Here is a 27,041-nt window from a genome sequence, read left to right as displayed (position 1 = left end):
ACACAGATAGACATTTTCCAAAGAAGACTTACAGATGCCAACAGACTGATGGAAAGATTCTCAACATCGCTCATCATCAGGGACATGCAAATCAAAATCACAACGAGATAGCTCCTCGCATCCGCCTGTCAGAATGGCTAAAATCAGCAACACAAGAAACAACAGGTGTTGGCAAGGATGCGGAGAAAGGGGAACCTTTGGGCACTGTTGGTGGGAAGGCAGACTGTTGCAGCCACTGTGGAAAGCAGCGTGGAGGTGCCTCAAAAAGTTAAAAATAGAATTACCATAGGATCCAGCACTCAGACTACTGGGTATTTACCCAAAGAATATGAAAACTGATGTTTATAGAAGCATTGTTTACAATAGCCGAGATATGGAAGCAGCCCAAGTGTCCACCAATTGATGAATGGACAAGGAAGATGTGGTGTATGTATATACAACGGAATATTACTCAGCCATTAATAAGAATGCAGTCTTGCCATTTACAATGATATAGATGGAGGGGTAGAGTATTATGCTGAGTGAAATAAGCCAGTCAGAGAAGGACAAATACCATATGATTTCACTCATATGTGAAATTTAAGAAACAACACAAGCGAGCTAAGTAAAAAAGAGAGAGAAAAACTGAGAAACAGACTCTGAACGATAGAAAACAAAATGATGGCTACCAGAGGGCAGGTGGGTGGGGTGGTGGGAGAAATAGATAACGGGGATTAAGGAGTACGTCTGTTGTGATGAGCACCAGGTGATTAAAATAAAAACTTAAATAAAAATAACTAATAAAAGTAACTTGAAAAAAAGCAAAGGACGTCACATAAAAATCAGTTTTTCCAGCTTTGTTCCTGCTCGGCCACAGTCATCTTGCCTGACACTGTGGGCAGGAGTGCGAATGGAGGCCTGTATGCCGCGTATTTATGGCTAAATATGTAAGAGTGTCTAAGCTTCAAAGCTAGAATATATTCCATCTCTTCTGCCTTGACAAATACTCCTTCCTAATGACCTCGAAGGCTAGACTGGAATTTTGAACCTAGGATTCCTTGGAGTTTTGTGTTAGAAAGCGGTCGTGTAGGCAGTGCCCGCTCCCACCCCTTCTCCTCATGGCTGCCTCCATCCTACACCACAGGGAGCCTGAAGACACCCTCACCTGAGTGTTCAAGCTCTGGCCATTTGCTCCCAAACCACTTTCCTTTCTCCACTTCTTCACCACTTGGTCCTACATGTCATCTGTCCCTCTGAGAATAGACTTGGGGCCATTTGGACAGGGAATTTTAGGGTCTCAAATACCCAGAGTATGGTCTAGAAGGGTGGGTCTGTGATCCAGATGCACGACTCCTTACTCCACAGGGAGGGCTGCAGCCACAGGAGCGGTAGAGCAGGGAATCCCAACCATGGGGCCCAGGGCAGGGGTCCCTCTTGCCCACGTCTCAGTGTGGGACTAGGGCAACTGACAGGAGCTGTGCCTTTGGAGGCGGCATGTACTTCCTGTTGGCTACAGTCCTCACCACACCCTTTTGCTCACAATCAGCAGCTTTGGGCATTTAATTACCTGCTCCGTCTCAGTGGGAATCGTGTTCATGCTTCCCAGTGAAGCTTCTAGCATAGGGCCTGCCCTCGGTGGGTGCTCAGTGGCCATGGAGGCTGACAGAGTTGTTGGAAGGTTCTCTGTTCTTACTGCCTTGTGCAGTCCTGACCGTCTCTGGTCCGTCACCATGAGCCCCACTCACAACTCATCACCCATCGGGGACAGTGAAGCCTGTTCGCATCTCCTTGTTTTTTGGTCTCCAGGAGTCCGGGTCAGAAGTCTTGTCCAGCTGTAACATTCCTTTCTCAACCACTGTTGAATTCCTCGGGTATGATGGCTGGGCTAAATCCTGATCAGCAGAGTGTGAAAAGCATTCTGAGTTCATTAGGAGAAATGAGGCTGATGGCTTCAGGGTTACTTTCTTGCCCGAGTTTTCACAGTTGAACCTTTTCTTTTGAGCAAACGAGGTTATTTTCTTGTGGAGATGGCTTGCCTGGGAGGGTGGCCAAATCTGTCCTCTGGGGAGCAAAACCCTCTCTCTATTTGACATCTTTATTGAGGAATTTCTCAAATATAACAGAAAATGACACCAGAGGGAATTGAAACCATGATGAGATCCTTGCTCAACCCCAAATGACTGCTTTTAGCATTGTAATTACTTGAAATAGCAGTAGTTCTGTTTGAAAAATATTATTCCAAACTCCATGCAATTGGACATAAGAGCAATATTTAGGCTAATAGAATAAGATTTTTTTTTCGTCTTAAATTAAAACCAGCAGTAGATAATTTTTTCCTCTCTCTACAAAGCAAGGGTCCTTTTTCTCTAAAGCCATTAGTTCACTTAGCCAGATGTTTTCTTCGACCCCAGTCTTTACCTTGACTTACTGAAAATATGTTTCTCAAGTTGCTCGCAGTCTGAATTTTGAACTTGCTTCTCAGCACTTTTTCCCCTGATGAAGAGAAGTCATCTGTAGCCGGGTTCTGCAGAAAAGTTGCTTTATTAACGAGATGGCTACTTTTCTGTGAATGCTCATTGAGCACCAACAGTATGCCTGGCCTTGTGCCAGGCAGGCAGTTCACTTGGGCAAGACGTGGGACCTGGGCTGGAGTCTCTGTCACATGCCCGGAATTGTCCAAGATGCTGTGTTCACGTTCCATCGGTCAGTCCTTGCGGCTTCCACCTGCAGAAGCCATCTGTGGCTCAGAGAGGGAAAGTGACCTGCACAAGGCTGCCCAGCCAGTAAGTGGCAGAGCGGGGACCATTTGCCAGCTCAAACCTGTGAGTCACAGACCCCCCGCCGCCCCACAGTGCCCGGGACAGCACCAGCTCTGGGAGGCTGGCGAGGTTCAGGGAGGAGCTGGCTTCCTTCCCTGGGGTGTTAGGGATGCACCCCTTGCGAGCCGGGGAGTCACGGAGGACATCCAGAAATCCCAGCATCTGCCAAGCCGACCAGGTGGGTGGCATGTGGAGGGGGCAGGAGGGAGCCCCTGGTTCCAGAGAGTTCACCCCAAAGGCACCTCTTCCCCAAAGCCTATACTGCCTCCCCTGGCCAAGGCAGGAGCCTGCTGCCGTGTGGGAGCTTTGTGTCACCCTTGAACTTCCCTCAGGATGTGGTCTTACCCCGTGTGACCGTGGAGAGCCCTGTTCTTCCAGAACTGTCTCTCGTGGCTCCTAGTGTGTCTGCTCACTGGCTCATGAGGCCCCCTCACCAGGGCCCTGTCAGCCTTTCCCCCTCACCTCTCACCTGGGCCAACCTGTGCCCTCCGGCCCAGCCTTCCTTAAACCCATGGAGGCCTTTTGCATGTCCCTGCTGTTCACAGCTGCTCCCTTACCCTTCCCCCAGCGAGGACCTGGTGAGGTCCTTCTTGTCACTCCCCTGCCGTTGCCGTGAAGTCTTCTGTGAGCACGTCGGGTTGCACCACCACTGTGGCTCTCTCCTTCCCCTGAAAGCAAAAGCTGTCTTTTTTTTTTTTTTTAAAGATTTTATTTATTTATTTGACAGAGATAGAGACAGCCAGTGAGAGAGGGAACACAAGCAGGGGGAGTGGGAGAGGAAGAAGCAGGCTCATAGTGGAAGAGCCTGACGTGGGGCTCGATCCCAGACCGCCGGGATCACGCCCTGAGCTGAAGGCAGACGCCCAACCGCTGTGCCACCCAGGCGCCCCAAAAGCTGTCTTTTTTTATCCCTCCATCTTCCTCCTCGGAGCTTGGTGCAATGTCTGGCATATCATAGGCATATGATAAATATTTGTAGAATGAAAAAATAAGCAGATCTGTAAAAGTGCCTCATCACCTGGGCCCCGTCACTCAGCAGACCTCCATGCGGGGCTCCTGGCAGAGATCAAGGGGCACCCTGTCAGGACTCCTAGGAGCACAGGAAAGAAACGTTCGCGACCGTGAGGACAGGTAGAAGGCTGTGATAGTGTCAACACCAAAGCCTCCCACCTTGTGAGCATCCATTTGTTTATTCCAAAAAATTGTGCAGAGCGCCTGCCGTGGGCCAGATGTGGTTCCAGGTGCGGAAGAAACCAGGGAGTGGTGAACAAAAGCAACACACGTGTGAGCTTCCCTAGCGGGGGGCGGGGGGGGGCGGACAGTAAACACGCCCACACGTAACTCGGGAAGGGAAGTTCAGTCAGGGCAGCTCCAGTGGAAAATAATAAAACAACACGATGGAAAATGACGGGAGAAGGCTGGTGCGCTGGATGGAGTCGTGTTAGTCGTGTTCTAGTCACTAGTGCTGCACGGAAAACCACCCTGCCCTCCGGGGCACAAACTATGATTGCAGTCGGCTTCCCGCTTCCACGGGGCAGGCGTTCAGATGGGGCACGGCAGGGACGGCTCATCTGCTCCGCGGTGGCTGGGGCCTCAGCTGGGAAGACGCCAAGGCTGGGGAGGACTTGACGGCCAGGCTGGAATCATCTGGAGGCTTCTTTGCTGATGTCTGGTGGTTGATGCTGGCTGTTGGCCAGCACTTGGGGCGGCCTCCCCACGTCTTTCCACATGGGTTGGTGTGGGCTTCCTCACGACACGGCTGCTGCGTCCGTGGAAGTTTTACAGTCTAGACTCAAGCCCTTACTTACAAAGGTTCGCCCACCTTCAAGCAGAGGGGACATGGGGACGGGGCCTCAGTGAGGAGGAGGAAGCCACCATTAGAAAATAATAGGGAGGATCTTCCGTGCAGGCAGAAGGGAGAGGAGGACCAGTGGGGTGGGGACACACTTGGTGAGTTTGGGAGCCGGTCAGTGTGCCTGGAGGCCCGGGAGTGAGGGAGAAGGGCTGGAGATGAGGTCAGGAGGTAAGCAGGGCCTTACAGTTTGTAGAAGGGACTTGGGATTTTATTCTAAATTAGCTGGGAGCCATGGGAGATTTTAACTAGGAATTGACCTAATCTGATTGACATTTTAACTTAAAGGGATTTGCTTTCTGGCCGCAAAGTAGAGAATGTGTTCAGGGAGGAAGAGGCAGAGACCACTGTGGTGGACTGGGGCTGGGTCAGAGATGGTGGTGGCTCAGTCCAGGGCACCCGCGGTGGCAGTGAGGAGAAGTGGGTGAATTCAGAATATATTTTGAATACAGAGCCTACAGGAATTGCTGATGGGTTCGATGTAAGAGGTAAGAGAGAAAGAGAAAGCAACACCAACCGCTACGTTTTTGCCTGGTGTGTGTGGGTGGCTGCGTGCTGTGGCTCAGGTGGAGAACCTGGGGCAGGACAGACGCGAGAGGGGAGGGGCGGGAGAGTCAGCTTGGCCATGTTTCGCTTGGGATGACGGGCAGCCATCCAAAGGGAAATGGTGTACCAGTTAAGAAGTCAGTGGAGTCATCAGGTCTAGGGGGTGGGGGATGTGAGAGTCTGGAGCTTCTAGATGGCAGTGAAAGCTGGAGCTCTTAGCGTTCATTCATTTCATGAAGATTTCACGAGCACCTGCCCTGAGCTCACAATTACGAGTTAGATGACACGGTCCCAGTCCTCAAGAAGGACAGGGAATCAGCCTGCCTAGCTTTGAATCCTGGATCCGTCTCTTACTTACTTGCTGTGTGACTTTGAGCAAGTAACTTCACTTCTCTGGGCCTCTGCATCCTCATCTGTAGGGTGGGGTTAATGGCAGTGCTTATCTGACAGGGGTGATGCAGACACTGAATGAGATAAGCTTTATAAAGCACATACCGCAGTGCCCAGCACATACCAAGGCCTCAGCAGATGTGAATTACCTAATTTCACTCATTCCTAGCATGTAAAGTCAGAGTACTCTGTAAAGACAAGACATGTACTTTCTGAGCAGGCAGAGATGCCTGGGCTGTGTGTGAAGCCTCTTGGGAACCACCCCTCCCGTTCCACATGCTGCTTCTGCCAAATGAGCCCCTGCTCCCCGCCCTCCTGGGGTCAGAATGCGCTCCCCTCCTCTTGCACCGATTCTGGCCCCTGTCTATTGACACGGGGTCCTGCGGCACCAGAGCTTCCAGTCCCAGCTCTGTCCCATACTCATTTTGTGACCTTGGATACATGTCATCTCTCTCTCTACAAAACGGCATGATCCCTGTCCGTTAGGTTCAGATGAGGACACGGCCGTGCAGGTGACACGGCAGGCTGTCACGCCGAAGCTCAGGAGCAGGAGAGGAGCTCGGGGGACGCCGAGGCGGCCCAGGAGCCCAGCTGCACACGTCTGGGGATGTCACCGCGGGCGCCAGAGGCTCAGGGTCATGGGCTGGGCCGTCCCTGGCAGGATAAAAGGGTCGTGCTGCCTGGGCCCTTTGGAAGGCACCCCCTCTCATCCTGGAGGACAGCTGGAGACAATGTGTTGCTCCCTCAAACCCCTAATGAAGGCTCTAGTTGCCTCTGTTTATTTGTCTTTATACTTCCAACAGCTGAAATGCGTTTCTTGCTGGGAAAAAAATGCCAACCATTTTAATGTAAAACTAAACCGCTTCGGACAAAACACCAGTGTTTCTCAGGTAAACTCCAGAGGTTTCTTCCTGCTTTCTTTACCTGGGCCCTCAGCCCCACTCTCGGCCCACCTTCAGGCGATGTGAACACCCGTGGTTGGAGGGTTTTGCCGTGTAGGGACGAGCCGGGCCAGGCCTGCTTTCCCATCCTGTCCAGCTTTTTACAACTGTTCCTCTCGTGGCAATTCTTTGGCCTGAGAAAAAGAAAACCACCGGGCACTTGTACATCTTTATAAATGGGCTTCTTGCTTTCCCCAGACCGCTACCGGACCAGGGAGATCGTGGAGTGGGGGGTGGGGAGGGGGATTGATTGAGACCCAGGGGCATTTTAGGGGGTAGAGTGACCTTCGGTGGCCTCACGCCTACAGCCAGCACAGGATGGGGACGGGGAGGGGTGTGGGAGAGTAGAAGGGGCCAGGTGGCACTGGGCTGGAAAGGCAGTACACCAAGTCTGGCCCTTTGGACCATGGACTTGTCTGGGGACTTTAGAAAACTCCCTGCCTCTCCGTGCCTCAGTTTCCCCATCATATGTGAAACGGAGAGATGGGATGTGACCCATCGTTTTCAGATTTCTAGCAGCAAAACCCTTAGTTTCAGGCAGAATCCTGCAGTGCTTGTGCTGCTCCAGCAGAATGGGAGGCAGGGCCGGCAGCAAACGAGACTCCTACTCTCCGAGGAGCACCCCCCACCCCCGCCACTCTGGCCCACCGCTGCAAGGCCCCTGGGGTACTAGAGGGCTGTTTGGAACCCATAGTGGGCTGTGGTGTCAGAGTCCCTCTCCCTCCAGCATCTCGTGATTCGATGAGTTGGTGGCATGACATGTCCTTGAGGACAGGGGCTGAGCCCTTTGCTGTGTCCTCCTCGCCTCTGCCAGACGCAGTCCCTGTCCGCCTCTCTCTTATTTCTCAGAACTAGCAACTCCAGCAGGCCAAACAGCTTTCATTCCCCTAAACATACTACCCCGTCCAGCATCCTTGCACCTGCTTTCCTTCTGCCCAAACCACCCCTCCCCGTGCTCTTCACTAATGCTTTTTTGGCTGACTCCTCCTTGTCCCTTAGGACTCAGCTCTGGCGTCAGCCCCTTCTGAAGGCCTTCCTTAAGTTGCACACTCTTCCCCTGGGCGCCCATAGCCCCCAGGTTTGTCACTGGACATCTGGGGTCTCCCTTATGGCCTCAGGAGCTCCTGAGGGGCCGGGCTCAGCATGACTTTGCTCTTTTCCCCAGGCCCAGCACAGGCTCATTGGTGTGATGGAGAGATGGCAGGTGGCCTGGGCATGGGGCAGAATGTTTCATTCTGACCTTCCAGAGGAGCATGATTTGAGAGTGGTGGGTATGCAAGCCTGTCACAGGGGCAGGGCATGAGTGTACTCAGAGCTGCAGAGATCCCCTGGGGAGGTCTCCTAGCAGCCTGTGTGACTGCAGCGCCCCATGTCCCCAGCCCCACGCCCAGCTCCTGCTAGTCTCCATTCAAGATCAGGGGATACAGGGACTTGGCTTCTGGCTCCCTTCCTAGCAGTGTTTTGGGGCCAGCTTTCTGCTCTCTCTCCAGGGAGGGGGCTACAGAAATACTGCAGGGTGATCTTTGTGAAAGCACGAGGTGCCCAGTCGGCATCCGGAGCGGCACTGCCCGCCTCCTTCCTGCACTCCCTCTGGCTGGATGTTCAGGGCAGGGACCGCATCACTGTTCGAGGTTGCCCTTCTCATTGGTAGGACTGGGCCGAAGTCTCTCGTCCCTCTCCCTGTGCCAGCCACACCGTTGGTTAAGTCTTGATTTGGTGGCTTGGGGCAGAAGTCCTGCCGTCTGCAGGGCAGAGCACGCCGGTGCATAAACAGCAGAGAAAAACACTGAGTCGCAGAGGACGGGACAGGCAAGCACTCTCTCCTTCATCTTGTTTGCAGTCTGTGTGCCAGGGGCTTGGTCAGAACTCTGAGAAATAAATCAAAAATAAGTGTCTTGTGAAGATGCTTTAAAAATACACTGCCACCAAAACATACGTCCTAAACCAGAGATGAGCCGTGTGCCTAAAAGGGGGCATTAATCAGCAAATGTGAGTGCCCGGAATCTCCAGCCTAGCACTTCCTCTGCCCACTAGCTTTCTTATTTTGGAGCAGCCTGGTCCCTCGATGGTGTTTGGGGTCACCCTGGACGTTTGTTGGGCCTTGGCTGCATCTGGACAGATGTTGCAATGACCCACCTCCCCCAGCACCAGCAGGCCTGGCCCTGGCTGTTTGTCGTGGCCATCAGCCAGCCGCATGTATTGCCTGCTGCAACACCCCTCCCTGTCACCCATTTCATCCCAACCGCATGCAGCTGGAAATAGACGGGCTGGCAGAGACGCCTTGTGCCCAGCTGGAACGCCTGTTTGTGGGAAGAGGATAGCCATGGCAGCCACCCAGCTGCTTGGTCTGGGGGCTTTAGTAACCTCACAGGCTGCTTAAGTGGGGTGAGAGGATCCCACAGGCTGACTTGCCCTCCCCTGGCTCACCCGCTGGCCACCAAGAGGTCAGACGCCAGTGCAGTCATTTGGGACAAGCTTTCGTGGAGGTCCCCCTGAGTGGATTTCCTGGGGGGTCCTATTGACACTGGGGAGTCGCCTCCTCTGCCTGGTGGCCAGCCCCTCATGATCTGGCCTTGGCTCCACGTGTATGAAGCCTCTCCTGGGACACCTCACACCCCTGTGCTTCCCTCTGCCTGGAGAGCTGGCTGTCTCTCTTGCCTGTCTTGAGCGCTCACTTCGTCCTTCTGCACATCTTCCCTGGCCCTTCCAGGGGACTTGCCTCCCCACCCCCTGCCCCCCCCAATTGGACCGACTGCAGTCCCAGTGCTCACCACGCAGAGTCGAAAAGTTCTGTTTATGTATCCATCTTCCACATGTGTAACGAGTATACAGAAATGCTCAGGGAAATCACTAGACCAAACAGAAGATAGCCCCCGCAGGTCTGTAGTTTTCCTGTCACAGTGCTCTTGCCCAGTGCCGTCTGCATGCAGCTCTGACTTGACGTGCTTGTGAGCACGCACTCAGGTTTGCATGCTGCTTTCCCGGTGTTCTGTCAGAACTTTTGCCACTGCTGACCCGTAATCATGTGGCCGAGAGGTGGGACTGGACTCAAAGCCCAGGACAGGGGAGTGGCAGCTCGTGGGTGCGCTCGTGGGGTGGGCTGGTTAGAAACGCCCGGGAGGGATGATTTGTGACCTCTGGGACAGCAGATGCCCCCTAAGTGCCCTTATCTGCCAGATCAGGGGGTCCTGAGATGTTTTCCTTGGGACTTCCGCCCTCAAGGAGCTCTAGGCTGTGTGCAGAAATGCTCGCAATGTGGTATCCTTGGTGTCGTTAATACTACACCTAGTGTGGGGGCAGCTCGTCTGCCGGAAATGAGTGAAAGGTCACCAGGTGGGGGTGGAGGTGGGTGAGGGGAGGAGGGAGCAGCAGGTGCAAAGCCTAGTGGTGGGATAGGCTCAGCCAGGTAGGAGAGTGGGCTCAGGAGTAGACAGTGATGGGTAAACAGGTGGTTTCTGTCAGCTAAATGCCCTCAAGGCCTGAGACGTGTACCTTTGTCCCTGCAGGTGCATGTCAGGGTCACCGTTGGGTGCCTGCTGGGCACAGCATCGACTCAGGCCTGGCCCCCAGCCCCCCTTCCACAGCCACCAGGGCCCCACCTGCTTCTCCAGCCTCCCTGGACACACACGTGCATCCCACCACCAAACACACCTTTCCCTGCACTGGGCCTCACATGGCTGAGGGAGAGGCTCCTCTGCCAATCAGTGGGGCCTCTTGAGCCTTCTCGCACGCACGCTCTTTTCGTCCTGCAGCCCCCCGACCCCAGTCAGTGGTCCATCTGCACTGATCTCCCCTCTTCTCTCCCCCGCTAGCCAGACAGCTCCCTGAGGGCAGGCCTGGACCACATGGTCACGGTGTCCTTGTTGAGTGAGAGTCCTCTGGGGGGAGGCAAGGGCACGAGAAAGGTGACTTCAGCGGAGGCATTTGCTTGTGCAGGCACACTCTTGGGGGGCAGAACCAGAAGAGTATGGGGGTCCAGCAGGGAGTGGTGAGAAGTAAAAAGCTGTCAGTCTTTGACCTGGGATCCTCCGTCTGAGAACCCAGCTGAAGAAAATAATCCCTACTATGGAAAGGGCTGTGGCTGCCCTGTGTCCCTCACTGGGCCGTTTATTAACAGGGTAGAACAGAGACAAGTGTGCTGGGGGCCAGGGCAGGGGTCCCCTGTCCCTGGACCAGCAGCAGGTGAGAAGGGCACCAGGACTGAGTCCTGCAAAACACTCTCACTCAGCTTTCAGTGAAGGGTGCAGAGGTCACCTACAGAGTGACCCGTTTGCACCAGGAGAAAATCGACACGTGAAAAGACAGAAACAAAATAGATGCGTGTGATTATGGTTGTAGCTAGAGCATAGGCTATTGATCCATTTTTGTCAGGTTTTCAGAATTCCCTGTAAATTCAAAATTTTAAATAAAACAGTTTTATTGGACAAGTGATAGGGAGCCATGCTAGGTTCTAGAGGGGAAAAGTGCCATGGAAAGGAAGTGGCCACAAGTGGGCTAGAAAGGGTGGGGTTGGCCACGGGGAGGCCTGGTGGTCTTTCCAGTACTTCAGCCACCCTCAGTAGCCCCCTTCCCACGAAGCTCCCTGGTGCCCACACTCATCCCTCCACATCCGCCCTCTTCCAGCTCTCTACTGCTTTCTGAAGTGTGTCAACCCTGTTTGCACAAAACCATTTCTCATCCTGTTGTGGCTGCATGGCCCACCCAGGGCCTATTAGCAAGGGACCACTTAGTGTGGGACAGAATCGGTTAGCTCACAGCAAGCCCAGTTAAGGAGCCGTGGCAGGTCAGGGGCGGGAGGCCACGGGACTGGGACATGGTGGGGGCCCCACATTCACAAGAACTCCTGGTGGTGCTGATGGACGTGTGGAGGGCACGGATGGGAAGGAGGAAGGGGCCTGGTTTTTACACTGGATGGCTTTGGAAAGTAGAAGAAAATGTAAAGTTTAATTGGGAAGAATCAGTCCAGAATCCCAGGCAGCACCGACACTGGGAGGCGTATGCTATGCGTGAGTCATGTGACCCGGCCAGAGTCCGGCAGGAAGGCCCACGTTGGCGGGTGGCGTGGGGAGCTCCCAGGCCCTCCTTGGTTCTGTGCAGTGTCTCCCGAGGCAGCGGGTTCCCTCTGCCCGCCCCCCCCACAGGCCCGTGGAGGCAGCCGCATCCAGCAGGGCCTGTTTTATTTCTGAGGATGTTCATGAAGAATCCCGTCAGAGCATTTCCCCTTTCTTTTCTCAGAGCTTCTCGCTTTGGTTCCGTGATTTGTTTGTTTGGTTTTCCTCCCCTTCCCTCTTTCCAGTCCTCTGTTCTTATCCCCATCAAAAGAAATTTTTTAAAATTCCAGTGCCTCCCACAGATGTCCAACCAGAATCATGTTCACAGCTGTGCTGTTGGAGGCCTGAGGGTGGAGGGAAGAACGTGTCCAGTTCCCATCCTGGCTCTGTCACTGACATGTTGGGACCGAGGGCAGGCCGCTCACCCCGCGGAGCTCCTGGTTATAACACTGTCGCTGCCTCGGGCTGAGGCTCAGTGACACTGAAACGAGAGTGCCTGGCACAGAGCAGGAGCCCAAGGGACGTGGCTGCCCTTCCATTTCCTGCAGCCCCCTCTCCTGCCCGTGCTTGAGAGGAACGGAAAAGCTGGTCTTGCCAGAAGGGACAGAGACGGGGGTCAATGAAGTATCATTCAGGAGGGCATCCCACTGTCTCCAAACCCGTACCCTCCCCACCCTCTTCCTCTAAGCCCACTTAGAACGGCGTTTCTTTAGCTGAAGACTTTATCCTCATACCCTGAAGGCACTGACAAAGCAGGACACTTTGGGCTGACTTGCCAGGAGTCCTGTGTGGCTTCACGCACTCGCAGAGCCCCAAAGCTCACAGGCTGCCAGTGTTTGAGGAACAGCCACTCCTCCTCTATGCTGTCTTCAACCCCCACGATGGGGCTCACTCCTAGGCAGGGCTGAAGCAGGCGAATGAATGAACACAGCTCTTCTCTGACTAGCCCTCACTTGCCGTCCTGATGGGCCAGTAGCCTCCACCCCCTCCCGGCCCACAGGCCAGTACTCACTCTCCTCATTCACCTGGAGCTGCCTTCTGTGACTGGATCCTGGAGCTAGGCCTCACGGAGCAGCCCCTGCAGGGCTGCACAGGGCATCCGTCCGGGACAGGACTTGCACCAGGGCCTCCAGGCCTGAGCTGCCACCCCCAGCCGCATTTTGTAGTTGTCAGCCAGTCACCCGGCCCACAAACATGGGTTATGTGCCTCATGCACTGTTTCAAACCCTGAGATACAGCAACACTCAAGACAGCCATGGTTCCCCTTCTCAAGGATTCTGGGTACTCTGGGGAGACAGAGAAACAGAGAAGATAGCAGGGCGATGGCAGAGCCAGGTGCATCGCGGAACAACGGGTTGGAGCAACTCCGCAGCTTTAGGTCGCTGCTCAGGGAGGTGACGTGGGCGCTGAGGTCTGAGTAAGGCCCTGCCCAGATCAAGAAAGAACATTCTGGGCAGAGGAGCAGCGAGTGCAAAGGCCTCCAGGTGGGAACAGGACAGCTGGGGTCAAGGGACAGTAGGGACGCCATACGTGGCAGTTGGGCGAGCAGGGAGGAGGCTGGTAGGAGGTGTGGATAGTTCACTTGAGCCTTGTCGGCCAGGGAAGGCAGTTTGTGTTTTATCCGAAGCCAGCAAGGAACCCTTTGGAGGCTTCCAGGCAGGGGAATAGCGCAGCTGGCTGACACTCTGAGAGGTGGTTGTGTGGGGTGGCGGGACCAGGGCGGAAGGAGGGAGGCCCATGGGAATGCCACTGCCGTAATGCAGGCCAGAGAGGAGCGGAGCTGGGCCCAGCACTTGAGGGGCGGGGGTGAGGAGATGTGTTTGTGGGCAGAGCTGACAGGACTGCACCTGCTAAGGGATTTGATGTGGGGAGTGGGAAAGGGAGGGACCTCTGCTGATTACCAGGTGTCTCGGGGAGCGACAGTGAGCTATGCTGCCATTGGCCGCAAAGGGAAGGCTGAGGGCAGGGCCGGGCTTTGCTTGGTTCTGCTCTGTTCTCAGGGGAGGTCGAATTAGGAGTTCAGCAAGGGCCGGGTTAGGTTTGTCATGCCTTCGGACATCTAAGTGCAGCCTTGGGGTCAGCCATTGATGTCTAAGTCCGAGGGTGGCGGAGCAGACGGGCCTGCAGGTTGGGCAACATTGGCAGCTAGGCAGCAGGTAAAGCCATGGGACAGGGTGACCTGTCCCGGGAACAGAGCCCGCAGGTGCACAGCTTCCAGGGCACAGTGCTTCCTGAGGCTGCCTGAAAGGAAAAAGTACTTGCTAACCATGTATCTGGTAAGGGTCTAGTATCTGGGATGTATGAAGGACTCTCAGAACTCCACAGCAGAGAGACGGGTAGCCCAGTGTGAAGTGGACAAAGGATGTGAACTGACACTGCCCGGAGAAGGGCGCACAGATGGACAGCAAGCACGCGGACCAATGCTCAACACCATTAGTCAGGGAACTGCAAATCAAGACCATAATGCGACACCCTACACCCACTAGGACAGCTGTAATTTACAACATGGGAAACGAGAAGTGTCGGCAAGGGCGCGGGGACTCTGGAGCCCTTGTGTTTTGCTGGTGGGAACGGGAAATGGTACAGCCACCATGGGAAACAGTTTGACATTTCCTCCAAAAGCTACACGTGGAACTACCATGTGACCTGATGCTGCTGCTCCTGGGTCTGCGCCCAAGAGGATTTAAACATGTTCATGCAAAACCTGAACGTGACATTCACAGCAGCATTTATCACGACCGGTAAACAGTGGAAACAAGCCGCTTCTCCATCAGCTGGTGAATGAATGGGTCTCTCCTGTAAGTAGAATATTATTCAGGCATAAAAATGAATGACACGTGCTCCACCATGGATGGCCTTGAAAATGCCATGGTATAGGAGAGAAACCAGACACAAAGAACATGTGCTGTATGGTTACGTTGAGAGGAAGTGTCCAGAATAGGCCTGTACATAGAGAGAATAGACAAGTGGTTGCCAGGAGCAGCGGGGAGGGGAGAATTGGGATTGACTGATTATAGGCACAGGGTTTCTTTTTGGTGTGATGGAAATGTTCTGGAATTAGATCGTGGTGATGTTCGCACCACCTTGTGAATGCACTAAAAGTTACTGACATGTACCCTTTAAGACGGTGAATTTATGTACTGGGAATCGTATCTCAATTAAGTGGAGAGGCGCCTGAGTGGCGCAGTCAGTTAGGCATCTGACTCTTGGTTTCGGCTCAGGTTGTGATCTCAGGGTCGTGAGATCAAACGCTGCGTTGGGCTCTGCACTCAGCATGGAGTCTGCTCGAGATTCTCTCTCCCTCTCCCTCAGCCCCTCCCCCCCGCTTGCTCGCTCTCTCTCTCTCTGTAAAATAAATAAATCCTTAAAAAAAAGTCTTTAAGTGGACAAATAAAAAAGGTAGCATGTGCAGAGAGTGGGGCTTGTCCCGCACCCGAGGAGGCCACACACATGGCTCTGTGTCCCGTTCTGGGCCCACATTAAGCACCTGATAGGCTGGGGTCCCCCAGGAAAGGGTGACAGGATGGTGAGCTAGCCAGAACCTGTATCAGGGGGGAGCAGTTCCAGAAGCTGCAGCTGCTCTGCCTGGAGAGCAAAGGCTGAAGCAAGGCTGAGGGCTCCCTTACAATGCGGCTTGTTGTCACTTTTCCGATTTGGAAGGGACCTTGCCGTCCCCTAGGGCAAGATCACACATGATTTTCTAAAGCACTTGCAGTGACTTTGCTCAATGGTTGGCAACATCTATTGGTGGTTTCCATGTCCAGGCACCGTGCTGAGTGCTTTACTGCATTATTTTCTTTAATTCCCGAAACAACTTAAGGTACTTATTATCCCTGTTTTGTTTTGTTTTTTAAGATTTTATTTATTTGACAGAGAGAGAAAGCACAGCAGGGAGAGAGGCAGGCGGAGGGAGAGGGAGAAGCAGGCTTCCCACTGAGCAGGGAGCCCGATGTGGGACTCGATCCCAGGACCGTGGGATCATGACCTGAGCCAAAGGCAGACCCTTAATCGACTGACCCACCCAGGTGCCCCTATTATCCCTGTTTTGTAAAGAAGGAGACCAAGGTCCAAAATGGTTAAGCGACCTGCCCAAGGTCACACAGCAAGTCGCTCACTGAATCTTATACCCCAGCTGGTAAGGCAAGGATTAACACCTGAGGGTAGTGGTCACCGGGAGACCTCATGGAGACTGTCGTCAGGAAGAGTGGTCAACGGTATCTCCAGGTCTTTGGGGACAGTCAGTGCTGTTCCCCCATCTCTGGAGGACCATGAAGCAGCATCTGGGATTACGGGGGGGCCCTGATGAGGGATGAGGTGACCAGAGCCTCAAGGCCAACAGCTTCAGCGGAGTCTTGGGCCGGCTCCTCCAGTCTGGATGTGAGTGGTGGGCTTGAAGTTCTGGAAAGCTGACCCCACCACTCATCTGCCTGATCTTCCAGTCCTAAGCTTGGACGTAGGCCCAGCCCGAGGAGCAGGGCCACGGTGGGAGACCTTGTATCTCCTGCATCTGTCTGACCTGCGGGAGAGTCAGGAGCCCCAGAGAAGGCCCCAGCTGATGCCCAGACCAGGAAGCACACAGGTCCCGGGAGACCCCAGCCGTACCTCCCCCCTGCCTGTGCCAGCACCTCTGACAGCTCAGGGAGTGTCCTGTATCTGGCAGAACCCAGGCCCCAAAGCTCTAAGACCCATGTGTATTTTACCCGAAATCTAATCCATCTGGTTCTCATTTATTTACACTTAACTCATCAAATGCAATTTTGCAAGAGCCGCTCGATAGCCAAGAGGCTTTTCTGCCTAAGCCTCCCTTCTGAAAGGGCCCAGGGGAGGGCTGGGGCCTCAGCCCACAGGGACCAGCAGGGGCTGTCAGGGTTGGAGGTCAAATTTGGTTCCTAAGATGGGCCGGGGCCTCTACCTCTGTTCTTGGACCCTCTGTGGGGTCTGCGATGCCGGAGGCAGGCACTGGGTCTGACACATAGTAGGCTCTTGGCAGCCAGGAAAACATGGGTGGGGCCCAAGCAGAACACAGAGTCTCTGTTTCAAATCGTGAAATGTTCGTGGGAAACACAAAGCAAGCAAAGCTGGATCCAGAAGTAATTTTTACTTATTATAAATAACTGCAAACCTGGATTCTTGCTTCAAAGTAGGACAAACAGCCAGCTATTAATAAAAATAAACACTAGCACCTTGGGCCAAAAAGCAAACTTCATGGGCAAACCACAGCCCTGCCTGCAGAGGCCTTCCGGAACCAGATCAACCTTCAGCCTATCAGTGTCAGCTCTGGAAACCTTCTTGCTGGAAAACAACCATGGCCATCACAGTGCATGGGCCCACCCCAGACACAGCCCTCTGGCTGGCTGGTGGGGGTGGGGGTGGCCTGTGCCCATGAGCGATGGGCACACCCAGCAGAGATGGGCAAGAGTCACAGCGGACAGCTGTCTCACTGACCCCAGCATCCAGACCTCCTGTCAGGTGCTACAGCATAAGGTGGGGGCACCTGACCCCAGAGACCCTGTTTAGACTTGGTGTGTGGTGCCAGGGTGCCGTTCCTTTTTCAACTAGAGTGGTCACCGTGGCCACCAGGATTGGGAGGGGTGGCTGGAGGCTCAGAGGTCAAGGAGGAGCATGTGGACTATGCCTTCGGGCAGGAATTGAGGCCGAAGCCAGGGCAGTGCCACGGTCGTAGAGGCAAACACATGGGCACGGCCGTAAGGAGGTCGACAGCCTTGGTGACTGCTCAGGTGTGGGAGGGGCAGGAGGGGGCTTCTCAGGCCAGAGTGGCTGGTGGGGGGTGGGCAGGGCTGGAGTGAGACCCCTCTTGGGAACCCTAGTCTCCCTCCCTCCCTCCTTCCCTCCCACCTTCTGTCCTCCCTCAGCTGTTGGCTGAATGAATGAGATGCTGGGCCTCAGGCCGGGGAGCCGCATGCACAGAGCAGAGGCCATGTGTCTTTTATCCCAGACTGCATCGGGATGATCTGTTTCTGAGGGTGTCCCACAACCCCACCAGTCAACGGCCCCCTGAGGCCGTGACCAGCCGCAGTTCAGCTTCCCCTCCCCTCTCCGCCCCGCACCCTTGCCTGCTGTCCCCACCCTGGCCCAAAGAGTCAGGGGCTCTACCAGTCGTCATGGCACAAAGCTGTGTTTGTGAGTTCAGGAGGGGAGCATGTTCCCCGGGCTGGGGCCTTCCAGAGAATGACCTGACTAGTCCAGGCCGCCCATGATAGAGGGCCACACAGGACCCTCACAGAGCCATGGCTTTGGGTCTGGCCTCCACAATACATCCATCAGTTCCTCTGTTGCCAATTAAGAGGGTTTCCCACTATGAACCCAGAGCCTGCGCCCAAACCCACAGAGCCTCCTCTCTGCTCCGCAGCTAAGTCCCTGTGCCCAGGGGCTCCCTGACTTCTGGGAACGTTCATTCAGCTGTGGCCATAAAAGAAGATGGACCATGAGCTTGCCAGCAGGATGCAGAGACAGCACACTCCCTGTATCGCACCCGGAGCCCACTCAGGGGTCCTAAGGCACAGATTGGAAACAGGCTTGCTCAGGGCCCTCCTGGGGGCTGTGGGGGCCCAGACAGAGCCTCTCTGTGTCCGGGGTGCCGCCCTGTGCTGCTGACCCTGATGTTCGTCTCAGGTGGGGGTGTGGTGGGGTGGGACTCCCACACCGGGGCCGTGTGCACGGAACAGTTCCACAGGAGAGAAGGACGAGGGCTGTGTGTGCCTCCAGCGTGCCAGGAGAGCTGCCTGAGGGCGCAGTCTGCAGTTCCTCCTGCAGATGAGGCCTGAGCACCTGCCACAGGCCATGGGCCATGGGCCACAGCCAGAGCTCAGGTTGGCTGATTCCCAGGCGTAGGCCCCCTCCTTGCTGTGTGGTACCTCTCATCACAGATTCTAAGTCCTGCAGGGGCCAAGGAACAACGTGTGCCCGGCTGCCCCCCTCAGGAGGGCTGGGGGCTAAGTATTTCCCATAGTGCTATGCTCCAGGTCAACCCAGCCTGCCCGAGGCCTGTGGGTAGCCATCTCAGGGACCCAGCTCCTCCAGCTGGTCACTGTCCAGACTTCATGTGAGCACCGTCTGGGGGGCTGAGCCCCGGGGCATGAGAGGTACGAAGTGGGCATCAGGCCCCTCATCCAGCGCCTAGAGAAGTTGGTAATGACCACAGGCTACCCAAAGGGATTCTGAGACTGTGGTTTCCTGCCCTGCTTGAGGGAGACCTGTGTTTGGACCACAGTGGACAAAGGGTGCAGAGGGGCCAGCCCCCTCTTCCCTCCTGCTTAATCTTGGGGCTTTGTCGTTTGAGAGTGGGGAAAAAATGTTTACACGGCCTTGCATTTGTTTCAAATTATTCATCAGTGTTTGAGAGTCATTGTTCCCGGCTAGCGTAAACAGCGCTGTCCCAAGGCCCCGCCACTCTGCCAGCTCACTGAAGTTCTGTCGATGTGCAGTGTGAACTTGTGGGTTTTGGCCCTCTGGTTCCTGGCTCCCAGTGAAGTGGGGAGATGGGCCAGGCCAGATGGGTGGCACCGGGGAGCTCTTTCATGGTGGGGTCCAAGTAGTGTTTTCACACCATGAATTCAGCACTTGAGGGCCTGTATCTGTTTTGTTTAGTTTTACCAATTGAACCTTTGCTAGAGCTGGGGAAGCCAAGGCACAGAGCAAAAAACCTGAGAACCACGGGAAGACCAGCAAAGAACATGATTTGAAGGGGGTCTGGACTCAGTCCCAGGAGCAGATCTCACCGCTACGCGTGTGCCGGCACAAGTGCCTCTATGGGGCGTTATTGGGGCAGAGACGGGACCAGCCCTGGGTATGTTGGGACACTCCCTGTGTGACTCGTCACAGGCTGGCTCTGGCTTTGCATTTGCATTGGGGGTTCACCAACACGTTCAAGGTGAAACCCAGCTCAAGCTCACATGAAGAGGAGCTGGTTCTCCACAGCATTAGTCTGAATGTGCTTGCTGGCATGGTCAGCCTCATGGTGGGGCAAAGGCATGTGCTCAGGATGTGGACAGCAGGTTGAAGTCCGGCCTTTGCTCCAAGCAGCTGTGTGACTTGGCTCAAGTGACCTTGGTTGTCTGTGTCTTGGTGTCCTCATCTGTACAACGGAGGCGTCACACCACCTATCACTCAGAGCTGCGACAAGGGTGCGGTGAGTTGGTATTTGTGAGCCCCATGCCTGACACACAATGACCACTCGAGGGATGTTAGCTTTGCGCTGTTATTGGTAGGATGAACAGGACTTAGTGCCTGGCTTAGAGCCGTTCGTGGTCTAGTTCAGGCAGGGGACAGACCCCTGGAGGCAGACACTGCAGGGGGGAGGGGAGGTGCCCCCAGCAAGGGTGACACTGGCACTGGGCCTTGAGGGAGCCATCACTAAGTAAGACTCTGTAGAGTGGAGAAAGGTTTTCAGAATAATCCCTCTCTGGCCTTCCCAGCTCCCCTGGGACTCCACTCTGTCTCTTCTCGGCAAGAGCCACCTTCCCCATTTTAGCTGTAACGGTTGGTGGCTTTTAGAGTTCAGAGCTCTGCCTCCCTCCCGGCTGCCACACAGCTGACATTTGAGCTTGCTGGAGAATAATGGCCTGCCTCAGCACTGGCCTCAGAGCAGCTGTGTGGTCTCTTGGGTGGTGGAGTGGGCTGTTTTCCCTAAGCCTCCGTAGGACCCAGCTGACATCGTTCCAGAGCTGAGTCCTCTCCTGGTTCAGTGCAGGTCAGTCTGCCTGTTGCTTGACGTTTTCACATCCTTTTGGTTCCAGTACTAAAAGATGACTGTGTTAAAAAGAACGATATAAAAAGCTTATTGCCAAGTGTGTGTGTGTGTGTGTCTGTCTGTGTGTGTGTTGGGGGTCAGGGGATTGGCTAGAAGCAGCCAGTAGCTCACCTTGACTTTGTGGTTTCATGTTTTTGCCTATTAAAATGACAATACAGACATGGCACATTAAGGTTTAAGAAGCCCTTCTTTCATTAAACAAACTGACAGTGTAGGGGGTTATGACTTTGGTAATTGAAACATGCTGTTCTGTTCAAGACCAGAACTCCATAAAGACTCTTTTCAGCCAACAGCACCCTTTGTGCCAGCAGCCTCTGGTCAAAACTGAGTGTCGGCCCTGAGGTCTGTATCTCCTAGAGAGTGGGAAAGACCACTTGGTGACCTTCCGCAGCTGTCTTGGCAGCCAGAGGTTAGGGCCTTTTAAAAACTTCCACATTCTCTAGACTTTTGAAATCAATTTGCGAGGCAGAAGGCAGGCTGCCCTGTCCTCTAGGCTCTCCCGGGCTGCCAGGTCTTGTGTTACTGGTTGTAAATCTGAGGTGTGATTGAGGAAAGACGGAACATTAGATTTGGGCTGGCGAGGCTCTGTGTGTTGGGGATAGACAGTGCAGGTTACACAATCTTCCTAGAGAGGGAGAGTCCAGCAGTATCAGTGAGATCACAGTTTGAGAGACTACCAGGTGGGACCTCAGACAGGTGACTTTGCCCCTCTGGACCTCAGTTTTCCTCACCTATAAAACAGGCTAATACCTGGATCTGATTTACAGGGTTGCTCTGAGAATTAAAGGAGTTAGTATAGGTCAGATACTTAGAACAGTACGGGTCACTCGGGATGCTAAGGATCAGCTAGCATTACAACCGTGGTAACTATCTGCCTCTATGGAGTAACTCCGTGGAGAACTGTTGTGGAGTATCATGTAGAGTATGTCCATGGAGTACTACCAGGGAGGATCTCTGGAGTGTCACTATAGTGTAGTTCTATGCAGTACCTCTGTGGAGTACCACAGGGAGTATCATGGTAGTATAGCTCTGTATGGAGCCACCACGTAGTACCACATTCAGTATGTCTTGAAGTATCACCGTAGTATTGCTCTGTTGCAGTGTCCCCACGGAGTACCACCTGGAGTACCTCTGTGGAATATCACTGTAGTGTAGCTCTGTGCAGTACCACTATGCAGTACCGTCATGGAGTACCTCTGTAGAGTATCACTGTACGATAAAGCTCTGTGGAGTACCACATGGGGTGCATCTGTGGAGTATCCCTAGTTCACTCTGCAGTGTTGCCATGGAGTACCGCATGCAGTACCTCTGATTATTGCTATAGTATCGCCCTGCGCAGCACCACCATGTTGTACTACCAAGAAGTACGTCTGTGGAGTATCACTACAGTGTAGCTTTATGTAGTACCACTGTGGAGTGGTGCCAACATGGAGTACGTCTGTGCAGTATCACTAGTATCGTTCTATGCAGTGTCAACATGCAGTGCTACCAAGGAGTACGTCTGTGGAGTATCGCTGTAGCGTGGCCCTGTGCAGTACCGCCGTGGAGTATCGCTGTAGCATAGCCCTGTGCAGTACCGCCGTGGAGTATCGCTGTAGCGTGGCCCCATGCAGTACTGCCGTGGAGTATCGCTGTAGCATAGCCCTGTGCAGTACCGCCGTGGAGTATCACTGTAGCATAGCCCTGTGCAGTACCGCCGTGGAGTATCGCTGTAGCGTGGCCCCGTGCAGTACTGCCGTGGAGTATCGCTGTAGCATAGCCCTGTGCAGTACCGCCGTGGAGTATCGCTGTAGCGTGGCCCCGTGCAGTACCGCCGTGGAGTATCGCTGTAGCGTGGCCCTGTGCAGTACCGCCGTGGAGTATCGCTGTAGTACCACTCCGTGTAGTACCGCTGTGCAACCTGGGGAAACTGATCACATCCTTGTCCTACCAGCAGATCGTACCACACTTCTAGCACCAGGTGTGATTTCTCTTGTCCCCTTCTCTCCCTCTTCTCTCAGATGTGGACGAGTGTCAGGACAACAATGGCGGCTGCCAGCAGATCTGCGTCAATGCCATGGGCAGCTACGAGTGTCAGTGCCACAGTGGCTTTTTCCTCAGCGACAACCAGCATACCTGCATCCACCGCTCCAACGGTGAGTACTGCCCGTGCTACCCGGGCACGCCCCCCACCCCCCAGAAACAGGCGGCCCCTGGAAACTCCCTTCTCCACATCGTGATTCCGGGGGCCTCAGGGTCCAGGCAGGAAATTTTGGTGGTGGCCTGAATGGCTGTTTTGTGCTTCTGGTGTTGGTTCTGCACAGAACTCCTCCCAGCTCCCGCCCACTGCCCGCTACACCAGGGCCGTTGGTGTTCCTGGTGTTTTTATGTGGAGGAGAGGTGGGGCCACAAATGGGCAGATGTGACCAGAGAAGCTGTTTTCCTTTCTGGGCTGAAGGCCGGCTGTGGCCAGGAAGAGTGGGGCCCCATCCTCCGTGGTCCCCTTCCCCAAGGTGAACTGGAGGTCTGACCAGGCCGAGTGCCAATTTCTCAGTCTCTGCACGTTCACCAGGGCACCAGCCAGCAGAGGGTCCTTGTGGTCAGGAGCCTGCTGCCCTCTGGATGCTGGGTGGGATGGCAGGCCAGCCGAGTACTGGAGTAGCCTGGGCGGAACACCAGGCTGAGACAGAACCTGGCCTCCAGCCAAGCCCAGCAGGTGAAGGGCCTTGGTTTCAGGGGAAAGGTGGTCAGAGTTTGGGCCCAGGGGAGCAGGACTGTGAGGTAGGACAGCAGGCCAGAAGGCAGGACCCATGTGCGGAGAGGTGCTTCTAGGTAGATGGAACAGCATTTGCAAAGGATCTGAAGCGTATCTTGCTTAAGATAATGGCAAGGGCTGGAATCCTGAGGCGGGCTGCGTGCTGCAGTAGAGTGGGCTGTGGGCACAGGCCAGAGCCAGTGCTCCTGGGGCCTGGCCAGTGTGTGTGGTCAAGAGTGGTGGTTTTAAGTTATCATTTTTAAATCAATACTTTTTAATGGAAAAAACTTAGCCAGAAATTTGTCGCAGAATTTTGAGACCCATTAAAACAAAAGTTTAATAAGGGGGGGAAAAAGAGCAGATGGGGAAGGAGGCCAGGACAGCCATGTGGCCCTAGCCTGAGCCCCTCCCCCATTGCTGACACCACCACCCCTCTAAGGAGGAGGTGCAGGAGGGGCCTAGAGGGGCTCCTCTAAGGGCCTGGTGTGTGTCTGTGGCACCAGCAGGAGACCAGGGAGTGGCTCACACTGAAAGGTGGGGACAAAACTCTGGGCTCCGGGGCAGCCTGGTATGTGTGGCTCCAGCTTTGCTGCTCCCTGCCAGGGAAGCCCTGCTGCTCTGAACCCCCGAGCTTACTCCCCGACGAAGTGGAGATGTGGCGCTGACCCACCAGGGTCTTTGGAGGATGGGACGAGACCTGGGGTGTGAGGTATCCTGCGTGCACCAGAGCTACCGAGGCTGCAAGTCGAGGAGGAATAGACAGCTGAAACCGGCTCAGGGGCGCTGGGTACGCTTTTTAGCAGAAAGCAATTCCTGTGAAAGAAAAGAGGAAAACATTTAAAAGTACAAAGCCCAAGGAAGAGAAGCAAAACTGCTTGACGGGACACCTTTCGGTGCTTGGTGCTTGTTTAGGCAGCTTCGTCAGAGACAAGACGGGCCTGGTAGTCCCCACACTGCTGTGTCCCCAGAAGGATGTGGAGGCCAAGCTCCATGGTCCCTGGGCACTCGTCGCAGCAGCATCGTGCAGACCTCCCCGGCAGCCCGCGCCCCTGAGGGCTCCTGGTGGTGGGGCTGTGGGCTCGAGCTGCCCAAGATAAGGACACGGTGCCCAAGTCGAGTTTTATAAGAAGCAGTTTTACGGGGAAGTGAGTGAGTGGTGGTGGTGGGAGGGGGGTCCTGCTTTCATCAAGGAGGGGGTTTTATAGGGTGACTGCTCTGAGCCAGCTATAAAGTCCCCAAGGCCAGGGTGGCCTGAGCCTCTCTTCCAGCCAGGTTGTATGTGCTCTGTTCCTTTGAAGAACGGCTTTCCCACGAACAGGGCTCCAGGTGAAGTTGTGAGGCCCCTGGTTGAGAGGCACGTGCGCAGAAAGGGGAGCGAGCACGATGTAAGATGTGAGACCATAGCTGTGTCCTGTTTGTAACCAGGGCCTCGTTTAGCCTGGACACATCCGTTGAGCTAGGATGCCACAGAACAAACCTCTGCATCAGCCAGAGGAGTAGGGTCGGGGGGACATGATAATGTGGGGGGCAGCAACACTGGCTGCTGTGGGGTCACATGCTTACTCCGAGCCAGGCCCCCGCAGTGACCTGGTGAGGAAGCCAGAGCAGTCAAGTTAGGAGCCTTGCCCAAGGTCACACCATAGGGAAGTGACAGAGTCAGGACTCCCGCCCAGGTCTTCAGCTTTGATGTGATGAGGCTGGTGAGGAAAGAAATAAGCTGGAGGAATAGACGAAAGTAGGCAGAATCCACATGTGAGCTGAAACCAGATGATCAACAAGACCACCCGTGGGAAGGGTTGGGGTGGGGGGGCATGCCAGGCAGTATGTGTGCAAAGGCCCTGAGGTGGGAATGGACCAGGCTCTGGTGAAAAGCAAAATGAAGGGTAGGGCGGTGGAGCACTGTGAGCCAAGGAGAGAGGAGCCCAGGATGAAGGGAGCCTGGCAGGGCCCAGACCCCCTGAGGCTGGTTGAACATGGGCAGGAGTTTGGATTTTGTGCGGAGAGCAGCTGTGGCAAATGTGCTGAAGGGGAGAATGGAGGCCTTCAGGGCATCTCAGATACTGGACCTCAAATTACTTATGTGGTGGAGCCTTGAGGCCGCATGCTCACCCTTCCCAAAGGCCCTAGGTATTCAGATCCTGAAGCCAGGAATTGACATTTAGCCAGAACACAGATTTGGGGTCTCAACCTTAATCTTTGTTAACCAGCATCCACCAGTACATTGGTTAAAGAAGTCCCTTCTCTTACTAGGATTTTTGTGTGAATCTCCCAATTTTTAAAAAAATTTTTCTAAAGATTTTATTTATTTATTTATTTATTTGAGAGAGCACAAGCAGCGGGAGCAACAAAGGCAGAGGGAGAAGCAGGCTCCCCGCTGAGCAGAGAGCCTAATGTGGGGCTTGATCCCAGGATCCTGAGATCGTGACCTGAGATAAAGGCAGATGCTTCACCAACTGATCCACCCAGGTGCCTCATGAATCTCTCAATTTTTAAATCTGAACAATGAGCCAGTCTAAAAAGCAGCAGACACCATCTTGGACCCCTCCTGAGGGACAAATGGCAGCATTTCCAGGGTTCCCAAAGGCTGTGTGGAAGGTCTGAAGAGGACAGGGCAAGTGCACAGTACCTCTGCAGACTGCTCGTTAACACCTGTGGGTGGAGACGGCCTGGGTGACCTGGCACTTTGCCTCCCTCCTGAGCCTCCATTGGTTGTGACAGTTACCCTCCACGATTGTGTGTCAACTACAGTAATGATTGTAAGAGCTCAAAATCAGAGGGTGTCTGGGGTGTGGGGACCCAGCTTGTTTTGCCCCTAAGTGTCCTCTGATCCCTATTGCTCCTGGGATGGCCCATGAGTCCAGAGCCATTTGTCAAATCAGACTCCTTGTGTCACCTGACTCTTCCTAATGCCTATCATCTTCTTGAAGCCTTCCCTGAGCAGAGAGAGACACATGAAGGCTGGCTTTGATTAGAGGGGCCTGGATGCATGAGCAAGGTCAGCCAGGGTCAGTCTAGGCTCCTGGCCAAGAAACAAGGGGATGGGATTCAGCGCTCCTGAGTGGCCCCACTTCCTAGGCACCAGTGCAAACCCTGGCCTGAGGCACGTGGATCTGGCCAGGCTGGGGCTGTGCATTCTAGGTTTTCAGCTGTTCTCCATCGCCACCAGCCACATGGCCTTTGTGCAACCACTCTTGCCTCTCTGGGTCTCCTCCGTAAATCGGGACCAGTGATCCCTCCCAGGCAAGTGAGGGATCCGTTAGAGAAATGCTCTGAACCAGCCAAGTGCACTGCCCCCCCTAGGGGTGTCTGCTCCCAGGCAGCTTCTTCCCGTCTTTAGAACTCAGGCTCGATTCGGGGAGACAGCTGTTCCTCTGTGCCAGTGCTGGGCAGGACCTGGGGCCCATCTCTTTCTACTCAGCGCTTCCAAGTGCTGTTTCTGGCACAATCACGGCCCACATTTGCCCCCACTCAGCCCCTAGTCCAGCAAGCAGTAACAGCCTTGGGCCAGCCAGTCCATGGCAGTCCCAGCCTGCACTGCCCTCTTTGTGGTCATGCGCGCTGGGAGCCTCTCCAGTCCCAGAATGGATGGGCCATCAAGGAGCCAGCATCTTCTAGCTCTCTCCCTCTCCCATGCCTGCTCTTTATTAAATTTATGTCATGTCTGTGCTCCAGGAAGGTGTTGCCTCCTGGATGAACTTGTCTCTTTCCTTCCAATGAAAAATTCCTTCTTTCAGTCTGAGCAGCATTGACTTAGGAGGAGAAGGTGCTCAGAAAGGCGTGGGTCTGACCAGCAGTGTGATTGCAGGTTGCGTTTCATTCATTCATGTGCCAGGTGTTCAGCTGGTCCTTGAAATCCCAGGTTGAGCAAAACCAGACATGGTTCCCTATGAAGTTTTCAGTTGAGAAAAAGAACTAAATGCTAGGCAAGGGTTGGAGTTGCTGGATAATAATGAGCTGAG

General features: G+C 54.4%; 1 protein-coding gene across 1 annotated transcript in view; it reads left to right on the top strand.

Moving 5' to 3' along the window:
• SCUBE1 (signal peptide, CUB domain and EGF like domain containing 1) overlaps positions 1-27,041 on the top strand; it is a 137,364-nt gene that overhangs the window by 24,746 nt on the left and 85,577 nt on the right. Inside the window, exon 4 of the mRNA XM_011230029.3 lies at positions 22,349-22,483. Coding sequence (XP_011228331.1) covers positions 22,349-22,483 — 135 coding nt within the window. The remainder of the gene's footprint in view (positions 1-22,348; positions 22,484-27,041) is intronic.

The sequence above is a fragment of the Ailuropoda melanoleuca genome, chromosome 15 (genome assembly GCF_002007445.2).
Source record: "Ailuropoda melanoleuca isolate Jingjing chromosome 15, ASM200744v2, whole genome shotgun sequence".
Taxonomy (NCBI): Eukaryota; Metazoa; Chordata; class Mammalia; order Carnivora; family Ursidae; genus Ailuropoda; species Ailuropoda melanoleuca.
Note: the sequence above shows the minus strand (reverse complement) of the source record. Positions and strands in the feature narration are given on the sequence as shown.